General features: G+C 46.6%; 1 protein-coding gene across 4 annotated transcripts in view; it reads left to right on the forward strand.

Annotated features, from left to right (window-relative positions):
* PRKN (parkin RBR E3 ubiquitin protein ligase) overlaps window positions 1-15,569 on the forward strand; it is a 1,246,455-nt gene that overhangs the window by 1,193,154 nt on the left and 37,732 nt on the right. For all 4 annotated transcript variants that reach the window (XM_026504660.4, XM_057311210.1, XM_057311211.1 and 1 more), the window contains exon 10: window positions 14,830-14,913. In XM_026504660.4, the coding sequence (XP_026360445.3) occupies window positions 14,830-14,913 (84 nt within the window). The remainder of the gene's footprint in view (window positions 1-14,829; window positions 14,914-15,569) is intronic.

Here is a 15,569-nt window from a genome sequence, read left to right on the forward strand (position 1 = left end):
AAATTTTTTTCCTACGATTTGTAAGATCTACTATCATATTATTACCTCTAGACCCCGTGCTGTTCATTACACGCCCGTGGCTCCTTGATTTTATACCCAGAAGCTTGTGCCTGAAATTATTCTGTGGTGCTGTGGTGTCAGCGGCCCTTCACTCACTGGGATCCGTCTACACTTGGCAAATGGAAGTCCTCTTGCTCACATCGTGAGGGTCTAAGGCTTCTCGGCACAGGGCTCCGGACTGATCCTTCTTCACACGTATGTCCTTCACCGGAGCCCCGTGGTTGGCCGACTTACAAGACGTCAGGAATACGGGCTCAAACCGACGGGACTAGAACTGCGGATTTCTGTGACTTTGTATGTATTCAGTTCATCCTGGGGTTATCACTTACACGGAGGACAGTGTCGCGGACATCACAAATGGTTTTTTGTGCCCAAGTCGGATCCACAGTCCATGTCATGATTAATGGCCGGGACGCTATCTGCCCTGGGTACGCGATCTGACAAAGAGAACAAGCAGGTAAATGAGGCGCCCCTGACACCAGGGAAGTTAGCGATAACTCGGCCCCTACTGATTTTCGGGCTTTCTTTCAACAAATAACTTACAGCGTGTGACTGGGAAATTCTCACTGCAGACAGTTACACCTCATTTTCTCTAATTACACTGATTTTCTGTGTCCTCCGGGTCTTTGTTCCATCACAGTGCAAAGCCAGTCTTCCAAGGCTAAAAATAAAGAGCATCCCTTATTAGAAAAAATATATATATGAATTTCTTTCCATGAACTCTTCATTTTCTTATCTTCTCTGTGCCCCCACCTCACCCTGCCCTGCTTACTTACACCCTGTTGAAGGTGTTCTGCTACTTTCGTTCTGTTGTTCCTTAACCGGGCATCTACGCCATCCGAGTAGCCCTCAGACTAGCGGGCTCTTCTCAGTCTTCCCTGTCTGGCATGGTAGCTGCCCACCGCATGCAGCAGCTGAGCCCCTGGAAGGCAGCTGGTCCAAGCGGAGACGTGCCGTGATTGTACGATACCCACCAGATTCCGAAGAATTCACGACCAAAAAAAAAGTAAAATAACAACACTTGTTGGGGCGCCTGGGTGGCTCAGTTGGTTAAGCGTCTGCCTTCGGCTCAGGTCACGATCCCAGGGTCCTGGGATGGAGCCCCACATCGTGCTCCCTGCTCAGCGGGGAGCCTGCTTCTCCCCGTGCCCCTCTCTGTCTCTCTCAAATAATTTTTTTTAAAATGACACTTGTACTGATTCCATGTTGAAAATACTATTTGGGATATATTGGGTTAAATATTTATGTCACCTGTTTCCTTTTTATTTTTTTATGTGGCCCATTTTAAAATGACTCCTCTTTCTAATGGACAGTGCTGTTTCAGACTGTGTCCTTTTGCCAATGGTTTCAGAATCAAAGAGACAAAAATGCTGCAGAATTACTCTAGGAGAGTCCATTCCCGCTGGGTTTTATTGGTAATGCATTCCCAGTATCAAAAATTGATTTTCTAAATGAGTGTTTTTTCCCACCACCCCATGGCTGACTCTCTAAAGCTAGAGGCTTTCCAGCTCCTCATCGCCCCCAGTCTGGCTCTGTCTGACTGCTGCTTGTGCCTGCACACTGCAGCCCCTCCTCCTGCCTGGGCCACCCGGCCAGAATCCTGCAGCTTCCCACAGAGCCGCCCCTCCCGCCCTCACCCTCACTCTCATCCCAATCCCCACCCCATGCCTGGCACCACTTCCTGTACCTCTCAGCAACTCCCACTTAGTGGTTCGGGGTAGGAAGAGCCATCCTTCCCCCTGCACGCCCAATGCTTGCACTGCCCAAACACTTGGAATTAGCACTATTTGGGGGCCTATCATTTGGACCAAACGCAATTGGACCTCAGTATACCCTCTACTTCCTCCTGGAGACCTAGCATGACTGCCCAGGGTTGTTGGTGCTCACACCCTGTGCTCCCCCAGAACCTTGGCCACCACCAGGATGAGGATGCAGTGAATACAAACTCAAGGAGGTCAAGAACAATGACCAACATGTTTACCACGTGCACTGCCTAGCACAGCACGCGCACATGCTCGATAAATACCTCTCGGGTGGCTGGAGGGCTGGGCAGAGGAAGCGAGGATAAGAGGGAGGGTGAACAGTGGCTCACAGGAGCCTGGGGGTTCCATGTTCTACACCACTGTGTACGCAGGGCTGCCTGGCACACGGTGTGTGTGCTCAGCGAAATTTCATGGAGTGAACGAGCTAGGGCCGTGCTTCTTTTTTTTTTTTTTTAATTTTTTTTATTATATTATGTTAGTCACCATACAGTACATCCCTTCTGCACGGCCAAGGAAACAGTCAGAAAAACTAAGAGGCAGCCCACGGAATGGGAGAAGATATTTGCAAATGATACTACAGATAAAAGACTGGTATCCAAGATCTACAAAGAACTTCTCAAACTCAATATGCGAGAAACAAATAAACAAAGCATAAAATGGGCAGAAGATATGAACAGACACTTTTCCAGTGATGACATACAAATGGCTACAGACACATGAAAAAATGTTCAAAATCATTAGCCATCAGGGAAATTCAAATCAAAACCACACTAAGATACCACCTTACGCCAGTTAGAATGGCAAAAATTGACAAGGCAAGAAACAACAATTGCTGGACAGAATGTGGAGAAAGGGGGATCCCTCCTACATTGTTGGTGGGAATGCAAGTTGGTACAGCCACTCTGGAAAACAGTGTGGAGGTCCCTTAAAAAGTTAAAAATTGAGCTATCCTATGACCCAGCCATTGCACTACTGGGTATTTACCTCAAAGATACAGACGTAGTGAAGAGAAGGGCCATATGCACCCCAATGTTCATAGCAGCATTGTCCACAATAGCTAAATCATGGAAGGAGCCGAGATGCCCTTCAACAGATGACTGGATTAAGTTGCGGTCCAGGGGCGCCTGGGTGGCACAGCGGTTAAGCGTCTGCCTTCGGCTCAGGGCGTGATCCCGGCGTTGCGGGATCGAGCCCCACATCAGGCTCCTCTGCCATGAGCCTGCTTCTTCCTCTCCCACTCCCCCTGCTTGTGTTCCCTCTCTCGCTGGCTGTCTCTATCTCTGCCAAATAAATAAATAAAATCTTTAAAAAAAAAAAAAAAGTTGTGGTCCATATATACTAGGGCCGTGCTTCTAGCGTTCTGTGTGCACACAAGTCACCAGGGCTTGTGCCAAAATGCGGATTCTGAGTCAGCCCTCCTGGGAGGGACTGAGACGCTGCTCTTTGAACCCGCCGCAGGCGCCGCTGCTGCTGTTCCAGCAGGGAACCAGGGGTGGCGCTGTTGCATCAGCTGGGTCCTCCGCATGGGGGGGCCTCTCAACTCCTGTCATCAGATGACAATGACTATTCCAGGTCTGCGCAATCCCCCTCTGCCCCTTGATTCCAGAAGGTTCATAGCTACTTTTGCACAGAGGGGTCTCTTTCAGACAACCTTCCCATCGGCATGTTGCTCTCCCGGGATTTCGCCTTCCTGCAAGCCTGGAAAGCCAGCCCTCTTCCTTTCAACCACAATCCTCTGTCTGCAGCGTTTCGGTCTCCCCGGCCTTGACTTTCTCCAGGGCTTTCCTCCCACCACTACCCCCCGCCCCTTAATAGCAGCTCATTCTTTCTTTCCATGGTCTTTTTCTGTTTTCAAATCCAAATCAGATCCCTCCGCTGTGAAGCCTTCTGCCCGCCACCATCCCTGTGAACTTAGCTTCTGAAGTTGCCTGAAAATAACATCCTTGCACCAAAAGCGTGGGCTCAAAGGTCACGAAAGAACTCCCCATCCTCGAATGCGTCCGTCTCCTCCCTCCAGTCCCCTGGGCCGTCCTCCTCATTCTCACAGCCGGGTTCTCCTAACACTGCGTGCCCCTTGTGTTTCTCGGAAGCGTAGACTTTTCTAGCTCCTTCTGCTAGTCAATTCTGCATGCGTCTGTCCATTCCTGCACACGTGACAGCAGCTCTGTTAGACCCCGGCAGCAGAAACAGGGCTAAGGTGTTCCTGCCCTCCTGGAGCGCACAGCCTAGTGGGAAAAATGTGCAGAGAAGTGAGTAATGACACACTGCCCTAGGCTCCCGGTGACCAGGACACTCACGAGCGCTGTGGGGGCTGGGAGAGGCCCTCTGCTCAAGACCATCCGCCCGGGCTCAGTCTAGAGAACCTGAGGTCTGTACTGGGCATGTGAGGATGACGGGGTGAAGATGGGGTGTGGTCTAAGTAGAGACAGCAGGGAAAGAGGAGAGGTGGCTCTGGAAAGGCATGGCCACGTGGGCACCAGGGCCTGTTCTAGAAGCAGCATGGGGGCTCCCGCCTTCTTGGTCCTGACTCTTGAGATTTCTGCCCTTTGATCGCAGTACTTTCTTTCTCCAACAGTTAGGAGGGAGACAGGGGCAGGGGGTGGGGGGAGACTTTGAGATGCTGTCAGCAGACAGTTGGGACATTAGGCCTGACGCTGATACCACTGCAGGAGGAGGGAGTGGAGCTCGAAGGGCAGGAAAGCAAATGCCTTTCCACCGACTCCAGTCCACCACAGCCCACTGAAGTCTCCGAGTTTCTGCAGACTTGCTCCCTGCAGACGATTCGGCACAGGATTGTAGATTGTATGGTACTCTTCTCCCGCTCTCTTATTTTCCGTGAGCATTGCCTCCCCGGCGCAACTCTAAGTGTCCTGAGCTGGGTACCTGGCATGCGCAGAGCAGACATTGGTCAACTCCTGTGTTCTAGACACTGGATCCTGGGGAGATGAGATGAACAGGACACACATCCTCTCCATGTATGCCATGTGCCAAGCGACAACAGTTCCTCATAGAGGGGCAAACATTTCACAGAGGTAGGTGTAAGAAGAAAACAGTGCTTAAGAGAAACATACCTGGACTTTTTGGCTGAGGCTGCAAGGAGAGGGGCAGGAACAGGTAAGCTGCCCAGGCACGTCTGAAGCTGCTCAATGTCCAGTGAAGGCTTGATTGCTTGATTACTCGTTTAAGCTGCAAAATCTCCAAAGACAAAAGTCTCTAAAATGTGCTGGCAAGGGTGCCACCAACTTGGTTGGCTCCTTTCCAAAACTGACCCTACCCGGGCTTTCCTGGGGTCGGGCCCAGGTGTTCAAGCGAAGCATTCAGTCTTCCTGCTACACTAAGAGTGCAGAAGGATGCCCACAGGCGCAGGGGACAAATTGGGCTCAAGCTGCCATATGGCTTGGATTTCACGTTTTGACTGGCATGGTGTAATCATTTTTACAAAGTCTAGTGCCTTGCTACAGATTGTAAATGATAAGGTCACAAGGATTAGAGACCAGTTAAAAATGTTAGAAGACATATGCTGTGCATTTTACTAATGAATGGCCATATTTAAACATGTTCACTAATTAATGGCAATATTTGAATGGGTCCACTAATGAATGGCAATATTTGAAAGTGGTATTGAATTTGATACTCTGTGACCAGCGCTCCATTTCTGGAAGGAGCCAAATGCTCCATAAGGTCTGGGAAATGCTGGTTTTACAGCAAAATTGAGGCGGCCTTGCAAGATGCTAAAGGGAATTTTCAGGCAGATACAGACATTTGCCCGCCAAGAAGTTTGTTTAGATGACCGTGGATGGTGTGACCATTGTAAATACAAGAGTCCCAGCTTGTGGCCAAATCTTACTTTAAACTTTGGAAACAGGAAGCCAGGAAATGAAGGCCAGAGTGGGAAGATGCCGTGGACCGGACAGAGGAACTGCTCTTAAAATGGTTTCTGCAAAGAGAGGAAGCAGAGGGATTGGGGAGGGCGTCGCTGTAAGTGATGCCTGACCAGCCACGCAGAGGGCCCATTCTGCTGAACGCGAAGGCCCAGGACACAGCCCTAGCTACGGAGCCCGATGGTCCCTTGTCTCCTGTTTCCTTCTTTCTGGCCTGCACCTGCAGTTTGTTGGCTGTCAGTGTCTAAAGCCACCAAGCTAAAATTCCCTTTAAGGACCAAATTCAGGCAGAGCGAACAAGGAGAAGACGGGCTCTGTGCACCTCGTCTCAGAGCCTGGGCATGAGGAGCAGGAAAACGGCAGGTGGGGACTGATCACACGCCACTCCTGACCCTCGTTCAGCCAGAAGGACAAGACTCCAAAGTGACTCAGAATTAGTTGGCCAGCAGCCTGTCTCTATGGTGGCACAATGTGGATAAAGAGGGTCCTAGCAAAAATGCTGTGTTTATTTGAGATTCTTTCCATGCCGTTGTTTGACGAAGGTCGTCAGTAGAAACACAGCGAGCTGGGGAGGGGAGAGCAGGCCTTCACATGCCTCGCTGCCAGGCATGGACCGCCTTCCACATCCCTACAGGGGGCAGGTGTGCAAATGCAATCAAAATGTATACTCCGTGTACCCTTTGACCCTGCTATTTCACTTCCAGAAATTTATCCTACAGATTTCCTTTCCCATGTGCAAACTGACCTGTGGAGAAGGACATTCCCTGCAGCTTTGTTTATAATGGCAAAATATTGGAAAAGACCTCCATGGCCATCCTCGGGGGGCCTGGTTAGATGCAGTAAAGCACATCTGTCAGCTAGAATACCGCGCAGCTGCTTAGGGTGGATGGGCTGTTCGGCAGGCAGGCTGTAAAGGTAGTCAATGAAGGAGCAAGAAGCAAAGCACAAGGCAGACCGCAATATCTTAGATGTCGTTTTTGTCTTAAAATAAAATGCATAAAAAATTTCTGGAAAGATACAAACTGGTGACAGTGATTATCTCCCAGAAGCAATGTAGGGGACCAAGGAGGAAGGGAGACTTCCGGTTCACCATATACATTTTGCACCTTTCGAGTTTGAGCTGTGTGCAGGTATTAGCCACTGAAAAAATACACAAACTACTTTTTTAAAACTCATGACCGTGTGAGTTATCTCTCAACAAAGCTGTTAAAGAAAAGGAAAAATAAATGGCCAATAAGCATTTTTAGGTTTAAAAAAAAACTATAAACATTTTGAAGCAGGAAATAAGTTTAAATTCTTTGTCTACGGTTGTACGTCGAACAGGTCACTGCCCAGCACCACCCTTACCCTCTGGAGCCCCTCTTGACTTGAGGTTTGGAGGTCAGCCCTGTTGAAGGTCAGCTAGCGGACAGGGTTGGTCTCTTCGTTGGGCAAGCTCATCGTCTCTAGTGGGTCCCTGGTTCTGAGACAGATGGTAAAAGAAAATTCCCACTAGATGGTGCTCACAGCGGGTGTGTAAATTAAGGCACTGCGCGGCGGCAGCTTGAATGGCTACATACGGTACGTGATGAGACCGCGATGACGTAAGAAAAGGGAATCTTCAGAGTTCTGTTAAGAGCTCCCCATGAATGAAAATGAAACCAAGGAAAGTAAGGGCCTTTCATGGTAGCAACCCTAAAACAAAAATAATTTGGGGGATGGGAGAGGTCAATGTCACAGTATTTTGTGGGACTCTAGATGGCACTCGCCAACCATCCTTGATGATTCATATAGAACGTGAAAAATACAGGGTCTCTGGGCGGCTCAGTCAGTGAAATGTCTGCCTTAGGCTCAGGTCATGATCCCAGGGTCCTGGGATCGAGGCCCGCATCGGGCTCCCTGCTCAGAGGGGAGCCTGCTACTCCCTCTCCCTCTCCTCCCCTAAGCCCCCTACCCCCCCGCCCCCACTTAGGCTCTCTTTCTCTCACTCACTATCTCTCTCAAATAAATAAATAAAAATCTTTAAAAAAAAATAAGGAAAATACAAAGGAATTCAGCTACTGAGCTATATTCAGCTGCCTTAATGTTATTTCTTTTTAGCCATTTGGAAGTTGCACGTAAAAGATTGTGTTAGTCTGTTTACATTTAGAGCACGGCATAGTTTAAGATTGCTTCCCACCAGGAGAGTCTGTGGTTTCAAGCAGCTGTGTACTTGAAAGGAAGTAACCTGACTTTCTTCTTTTCAAGATTGTGTTTTCGTGCGTTATAATCTAACACCGCTTCCGTTGTGTTGCACGGTCTTGTCAGAACAGTTTTGCATGTATCAGTGGCTGGTCACCCGTGGGGAGCCCGACTGTTCGGATACTCTATTTTTAACACACTGAGGCCAGATCACATATAGCACTGCTGCCATCTTCTGGAAAGTCATACACCTGAACGGAACGATTTCATCTGCTCCAAAGAAGCACAGATGTGTGCCTCGGGCTTTGATGTTTCCCTTGACTATAGTAAGGGGTCCTGAGCCAGGATTTGATTCTTAGAACTTCAGAGCTATGGAAAGGAATAAATGGCACATAATAAAATGCCTTTCTAATAGATGCTGTCATGGCAGAAAACAGGCAGGAAGAAACGTGGGCTTTTATGTACAGATCATTCCATTTTAAGGATCAAACCCTTATTTTGAGGGTCTTTACTTGCAGGTACCAGCTGGCTCTCAACTATATTGATTAGCAGACACTGAAAGTTCTGCATCAAAAGCTGTTCATTTGATTCCTTTTCATGTTTCCAAAGAGAAAATATACGTACATTTCCTTTTGAATGTCTCCGTGATGGGCATATGGGAAATCAAACTCAAACAGCAATCCAATGACTTCTCTACGGGCAGTTCCTCGAGCTCCCCGGTAATACAGGAGGGTCTAGCGGACTGACAGGGGAGGTGCCTCTGCACGTATACCAGCAAAGTGAGGCCAGCATCCTTCTCCATACAGCAGTCAGGAGGGTTGACAAGCCTGGCATTTCCCAGGAGTTCCCGGTTTCATGCAGACTTTCACATAACGACAGTTATTACCAGAATAGTGGGAATCACTTTATTAACAAGGGGCTTCACTGTCACCTTACTTTTCTATCGAATTTTGTTGCCTACAAAGCATTGTAACTCTATGGGAAAACCATTTATTGTGTTTACTATGTGCCAGAGACTGTGTGAAATAGTCATTACCTTATCATTCCTTCTTTACCAGAAAAAAATAAAAGAAAGAGATATTAGGATCACACCAGATAATGAATAGTACAGAAAGGCCTCGTCTCCAGGTCTGTCTGACTTCAGAGGGTTTACTTTTAAACATTGAAGTAGATCCGATTTTGAAAACTATAAATGCCTACTATGTGATTTCATGTATTAAAATGTGTGGTTCTTTTACGTATGGTCTGGGTCCAAGGTTTTATCCATCCTTAAGGTGAATAGTCAATACATATTAATTGCAAGGCAAAAAATATGACTTGGATGGTAAGAATCGTTTTACTATTTAAAAAAAGCTTGTCTTACTGTACGTCCCACTTAGTAAATAGTTGTTTTAAAGTTGCACGCCTTGTTTTAGGCACCTAGGATGAGCTCGTTCCTACCGTTAAGTGAATAGCTTGGCACAAACCTCCCAGGCAGCGAATCCAAAGATAAAAATGAATTGGATTAACATATTCATTGTCAAATGAATAACCTATGTGAATGTCAAGTGGTGACCTTGTTCCTGGTGTTGACTTCTTTTTTTTTTAATTTAATTTAATTTATATTCAGTTAATTAATATATAGTGTATTATTAGTTTCAGAGGTAGAGTTCAGTGATTCATCACTGGGGTTGACTTCTAAGAGCAATTGTCCTGTGGGTACTTGGGATTGAAAACACACGGAAAGAGATTCGAACTACCATTTTGCAAATAACATAGACGATTCAAGTACTTGTTTTTTTATACCGATCCATTTGCAAAAGAATTAAGTGACCTAGTATAATGTTTTCTGTAGCAGCTGAGCTGTCAGTGGCCAGAAGAGAGGCGGAAGCGGTAGGAGGTGGATGTCGACATATAAATATGCGCAGCCATCCCCATAGATCTACAGATACGTAGATAAATCTACCTGTATGTCAGGGTGTCCGTATCTCTACCTGCAGAGAGAGAACTGACTTCCATGGCTGGAAGGCTGAACAGGCAGGCCCTAACTCCGCCGGCAGGTCTCTAGGAAGGGGGCAGGCTAGCACAGCTGGAAACTGTTGTCCCCAGACAGACCCTCTACTTCTTGGGAAAACCTCAGTTCTGCTCTTAAAACCTTTCAGCAGATTGAATCAGGCTCACCCAGATTATCTAGGATCATCTCTCTTCCTTAAAGCAAACTGAGTATAGATGTTATAGGCCCACAAAATAACCTTCACAGAAACACCAGATTAGCGTTTGAGCAAATAACTGGAGACTGTGGTCTAGCCAAGTTGACATGGAAAGCTAACATTGTAGGAGCCAAGGTGATATAATCTATATATATTGCTTTCTAGTCAAATCTAAAAAGGGATAGAGTTTAGAGAGCCAACATTATAAGTATGTATTATGCTTATAATTTTTAAAAATCCTTTTTAAAAGGTTTTATGTATTTATTTGAGAGAGGTAGAGCACAAGCTGGGGTGGGGGCAGAGGGAGAAGCAGACTCCCCACTGAGAGGGGGGCCCGACGCGGGGCTTGATCCCAGGACCCTGGGATCATAACCTGAAACGAAGGCAGATGCTTAACTGACTGAGCCACCCAGGTGCCCCTAAAAGTCTTTAAAAAAAAACATTTTTAAGCTACAGAAATTGATGCCATTTATCAGATCTATCTCAAGAGAAAACAATCCGCGAAAAGTATACTACATAAATGTTTGATAGTCCCTCCCATCAATTAGTATTTACTCGTAAGGTATCTCTAGCAGATGTGAGACCACAGTTAGTTCATAGCAAGTCCCGGGTAAATTGCAGCCTTCTGCATTATCGGTTAGAACAAGATCCATGTGCCCCAAAGGAGAGACAGGCAGAGTCAGCACACTGAATGTGAAAATGTGGGAGCCAGATCTGTCTTCTCCTCAAGCTCTTTCTCTAGAAATATCTGTGCTACTGGCAGTGTTTGAAAACTGGCCCAAAACGTTACCTCAAGGAGTTTTGTGTATGCCTAAGCCAGAGTTCCCCAACCTTCCTCCATCCGCCGTGCCCTTAACAACTCAGTAAGTGTTTCGTGGTGCTCCTAGGCCAAAAGAGATGTAGATTTGTTTATCAAATACTTAGGTCCAAACAGTGTTGTTTATTAAATACTTAGGTCCAAGTAACATAGTAAGAATTAATGTCTTAGCAACACAATAGTCATTTGAAAAGATACTTCACATAAATTGAAAGAAAAAATAGTTTATTTTGTTCTTAAATAACTACATCTCCTGTTGCCGACAGATGTTGTCCTATCACAGCAACAAAAACCCAGCTCTGCAGACATACGTCATCAGCAGAAGGGGAGCGCAGTCCACAGTAACACCATGAACTGCCTTCAGTTATAATTCACAGAGTGTCCAACACATAGTATCACTGTGCCTTCCTCAAAAATTTAAATATCCCACTGCTCCCCTGTGAGCTTGTTGTAGTCCCCAGGGTGCCTTGGCGCACAGTGTGGTTCACTGATGGGCCTAAACATTTGTACAAGCACCTGCTTGAATTCTGAATAACGTAATTAAAAACGTGAACACTTTGGGGGAGCCTGGGTGTCTCAGTCAGTGAAGTGTCTGACTCTTGATTTCGGCTCAGGTCATGATCTCTGGGTCATGAGATCAAGCCCCGTGTGGGACTCATCACGCAGTGGGCACGGAGGCTGCTTAAGTTTGTCTCTCTCTCTCTCTCCCTCTCCTTCTTTCCCTCCCCCACTCTAAAAAAAAAAAAAAAAAAAAAAAAAAAAAAAAAAAAAAAAAAAAAAAAACAAGAACAAAACAAAGCAAAGCAAAAAAAAAAAAAGAAAAACCCTGAAGATGTTTAAGATCAGATCTTCTAGATATTTCCCCATTTTATATGAAAAAGACTCAAGTTATTTAGCTAGGAAGCCCATGGCACGATATCGCTGTATTTAAGCTATCCTCTCTGAATCGAAGCAAATGAACAAGTACACTAATGTGGAATCATCACCAGCGGATTCTCGCAGTTTCGGCTTGCCTTTTGCCCGCTGAAATGCGGAGGCCTTCATCTTCATGCGCGCTTCCTTGTCTGTTATTTTTTAGTCCATTCTTTGTAGTCCCAGTGTGAAAGGGATTTAATGTCTTTGTGTCAGGAAAGGCCTATTTATTCTGACAAACTGATCGACCTCCAGGGTGTTCCTCTACCATGAAACTGGTTTTATATCTCATCCACTAGCTAATAAGATGTGAACCGTTTTCCCTGTCACGCCGAGAGATCAGACTTGCTTCCGCGGAAGGCACTGGGGTGGAATCACGCAGTGAGCTCCTCTCGATGATTGAACCGTCCAGGCTGCCTTTCTCCAACACCGTGCGTGAGAGCAGAGCGGTGGCTCTAGGGCAAACCCAAAGATGAGCAGACACATTAATAAAAAAAAAAAAATTGTTCATCTTAAGAGGAAGTGCTAAGATCCACTTCTTTCGCTGTTCACTGGATTAGCTTTCAGCTCAGGGAAAATAAAAAAATGCCAGAAATTAAAAGCCGGTGGTGTTGGCGGATTGTATAAAGACAATCTGACACACACCCGTCTCCCACCAACACAAATCTTTGAATAAAGTTCACATCCCACAAAATGGGGGCCAATCCCTTTGCTGTGAGAAGACATAGGAAAATCATGGCTAGAAGGTAGACTGCATCCTATCTATAGAGACCTTCTCCTTATCAAATTCTTGCCTTTCTTGCTTAGTACGCTTGGAGATTAAGACAGTTTTCAGACAAGCTGTTGAAACAAGAAATCGGACACGGGGAGGGAGGGAGACCTGTTTCTGTGGTGAAGACAGCATGAAGGAAAACCGCCTCAGACGGGCTGTTCTTTTGGAGGCAAGGAAGGGTGGTGGTGTATTGGGGGTGAAGCTGGACTTTTCTGTACCCTGTTTGTCTGGGGTTTTGTTTACCACTTCGAACCAGTCTTACCTGAGGCAAAACTGCGCTAACTTCCTGGCTCGTGCTATAGAACATTCATCTGAGAACTTGAAGCCTCTGCAACTTTTTGTGTCTTCCAGATTCTCGCTGCCATTACTCTGTCTGTTATCGGTGGCTTAGTGATTTAAAACAACAATAATCGTGTTCCTGTTTTGCTTTATTTTCTTTTTTTCCGACTAGGCCGTACTTGGGGCAGGGTCCTGTAGGAGACAGTTTGTCTCTGCTCCACGTGGGGTCAGGTGGGGCAACTCATCCGGGGGCTGGAACACCCTCCTGGAGATGTGGCTCAGACGCTCGGCGGGCGAGCTGGTGCCGACTGCCTGCTCGTAGCTCCGCCAGGACTGCTGGCCTGGGGCTTGGGTTCCTCTGCACACGAGCCTCTCAGGAGCTGCTGGCAGGAGCAGAAGCTGCCTGTTTCCTCGCGCCTGGGCCCAGAAAGCAGCGTACCGTCACTGCCATCATGGGCTATCGGCCAAGTATGAAACATCCATATTTAAGTGAAGAGACCTAGAACCCACCTCTCCATGGGAAGAGAACCAACTCATTCTGGGCCGATGCTGGAAAACCACCCCTGCTGCCTGCACTGCGTACTCCTTGCTCATGCTCTCCTCGCTGCCAGAGCGTCTTCTCTGAATACGGTTTCTGTTGTGAGACGTGTTTCTCCCCAGGGAGTTAGAGAATGTTCGTTGAAAGGAACCTGTTTTCTAGTGAAGCAACCACTTCCTTAGCTGTGAAATGGGATGAGGAGAAAACAGTCCCTGGCTGTTATCTGCTTGATGTTCAGAACGTGTCATGTGGACTAGCTCACCCACCTCGTACAGGATCCGACGTGATAGTTATTGTTACCCTGGTTTCTCCAAGGGCGCAGAGCTGAGGCACGGCTGCCAAGGTGGCTCCCTGAAGTGTGTCAGTTGGCAGGTGACAGGATGATGACTTGAATCCCGTGTGTCCAACTACAGGGCCCACACCCTTAGCCAAACCATCTAGAGCATGGCTGGTGGTGATGGAGTCATTCTGAAGGGGACTACAGATTCCCGACAGCAGGAGGACAGCTTCCTTCTCCAGCAGTCACTTCTGTAGCTTTCTTCCCTGAGGATAGAGGGTGGAGAGCAGTTAGTTGCTCCCCAGGTCTCTTCCATTCTGTGGTATGTGAATGATGAAAAGGGGTACCATCACCAGGTGAGCAGATCCACTCCAGGCCACGTGGTAGCTACCTGTGGCCACCACAACAAATACCACTGATTGGGGGGCTCACACAACAACAACTATTTTCTCACACTCCTGCAAGCTAAAAGCCCAGGAGCAATGTGTCAGCAGGGTTGGTTTCCACTGGGGCCTCTCTCCTTAACTTGCAGATGGCCGCCTTCTTGCTGTGTCCCGACACGGTCATCTCTCAGTCCATGTGTGTGTGTGTGTCCTGATCTCCTCTTATAAAGATTAGGGCCCACTGTCATGACTTCATCTTACCATGCTTACCTCTTCAAAGACCCTATTTCCAGATGCAATCACATCCTGAGGTACTGGGGATCAAGACTTCACCATATGAATTCGCAGGGGACACAGTTTATTTCTGCTTTCTGTCATAGGCTTTCAGTGCAAAACTAAGTCTATTAACATGAACATATAAATCCTCAGTGTATGTGCACAGACCTTGGATGTGAAATTCTTGAATAAAGTTGTCTTCCTCGTATTCTAACACCAGTAACACTCAACAACAGGTATTTATGTGCGTCGTTGTCTCTTCTGCCAGACAGGAAACATCATAAAGGTAGGAAATATGACTCACGCACCTTTGAAACCTTGTTAGAGTGCTTGAACATTATGTAGTAAAGAGCAAACAATACCATCAAAATATAACTTTGTTTCTCTTTGCAAAAAGTAATTTGGCACAGACACGGTGACACAGTCAGAAGAATGACTGCAGTGAGCTTGGAAAAGGAAAAACATGTTATGTCCGAACACAGCCAACAAACCCATCCCTAACACGTGTGTGTTCTCCTGCAGCTCGTCTTCTGCCGGGACTGTAAGGAAGCGTACCATGAAGGTGAATGTGGCGCCCTCTTTGAAGCCTCAGGAGCGGCTACTCAGGTAGAGTGCCCTCTTCCTTCCACAAAATAGGGCTCGGGATGTGGGTGAGAGACAAGAGCTGGTTGCTGAAAGTCAAGAAGTTTCCAATCTAAAAAACAAAAAAATCAAAAATAAATAAAAACAAAACAAAAATAAACCCAAAACCAGACTAGCCTACACCCACGGGGAATGGGGGCTCTGGCTATCCCACCCTCATGACCCTGCCAGAACCACCCACCTCCTCAGGGTAGGGCTGTAGATGTCCATTGGGATATGCCCATACTTTCCCCAGGGGTATGTGGAATAGGGAAAAGGAACATAGCATGATCAGAGGAGTCTTTAGACAAAAGAGAAAACAATTTAACAATTTCTGAATCAGATCAATCAATATTAACCCCACATTTATATTTTTTTCAAAAGTGCCGTGTTTAAAATCATTGGTGAAACTATCTCCATGAATGATGCGCATAGAAGTCTTACACGATGCAAGGATATTATTGTTTCTAAGCAATATCATAAAGTATGCTAAATTGTATTTCAGTCTTGATTAGGTAAAGAATGTGTTTACTGAGCCTTAATCTCCAGTATACTCTATCAGGCTCAGGGAAATGCAAATACATTTTCTTTTATTTATTAATTATGATCAACCAAACCTTAGAGAGAAGGAGTAAAAATTT

Source organism: Ursus arctos, unplaced genomic scaffold, assembly GCF_023065955.2.
Source record: "Ursus arctos isolate Adak ecotype North America unplaced genomic scaffold, UrsArc2.0 scaffold_13, whole genome shotgun sequence".
NCBI lineage: Eukaryota > Metazoa > Chordata > Mammalia > Carnivora > Ursidae > Ursus > Ursus arctos.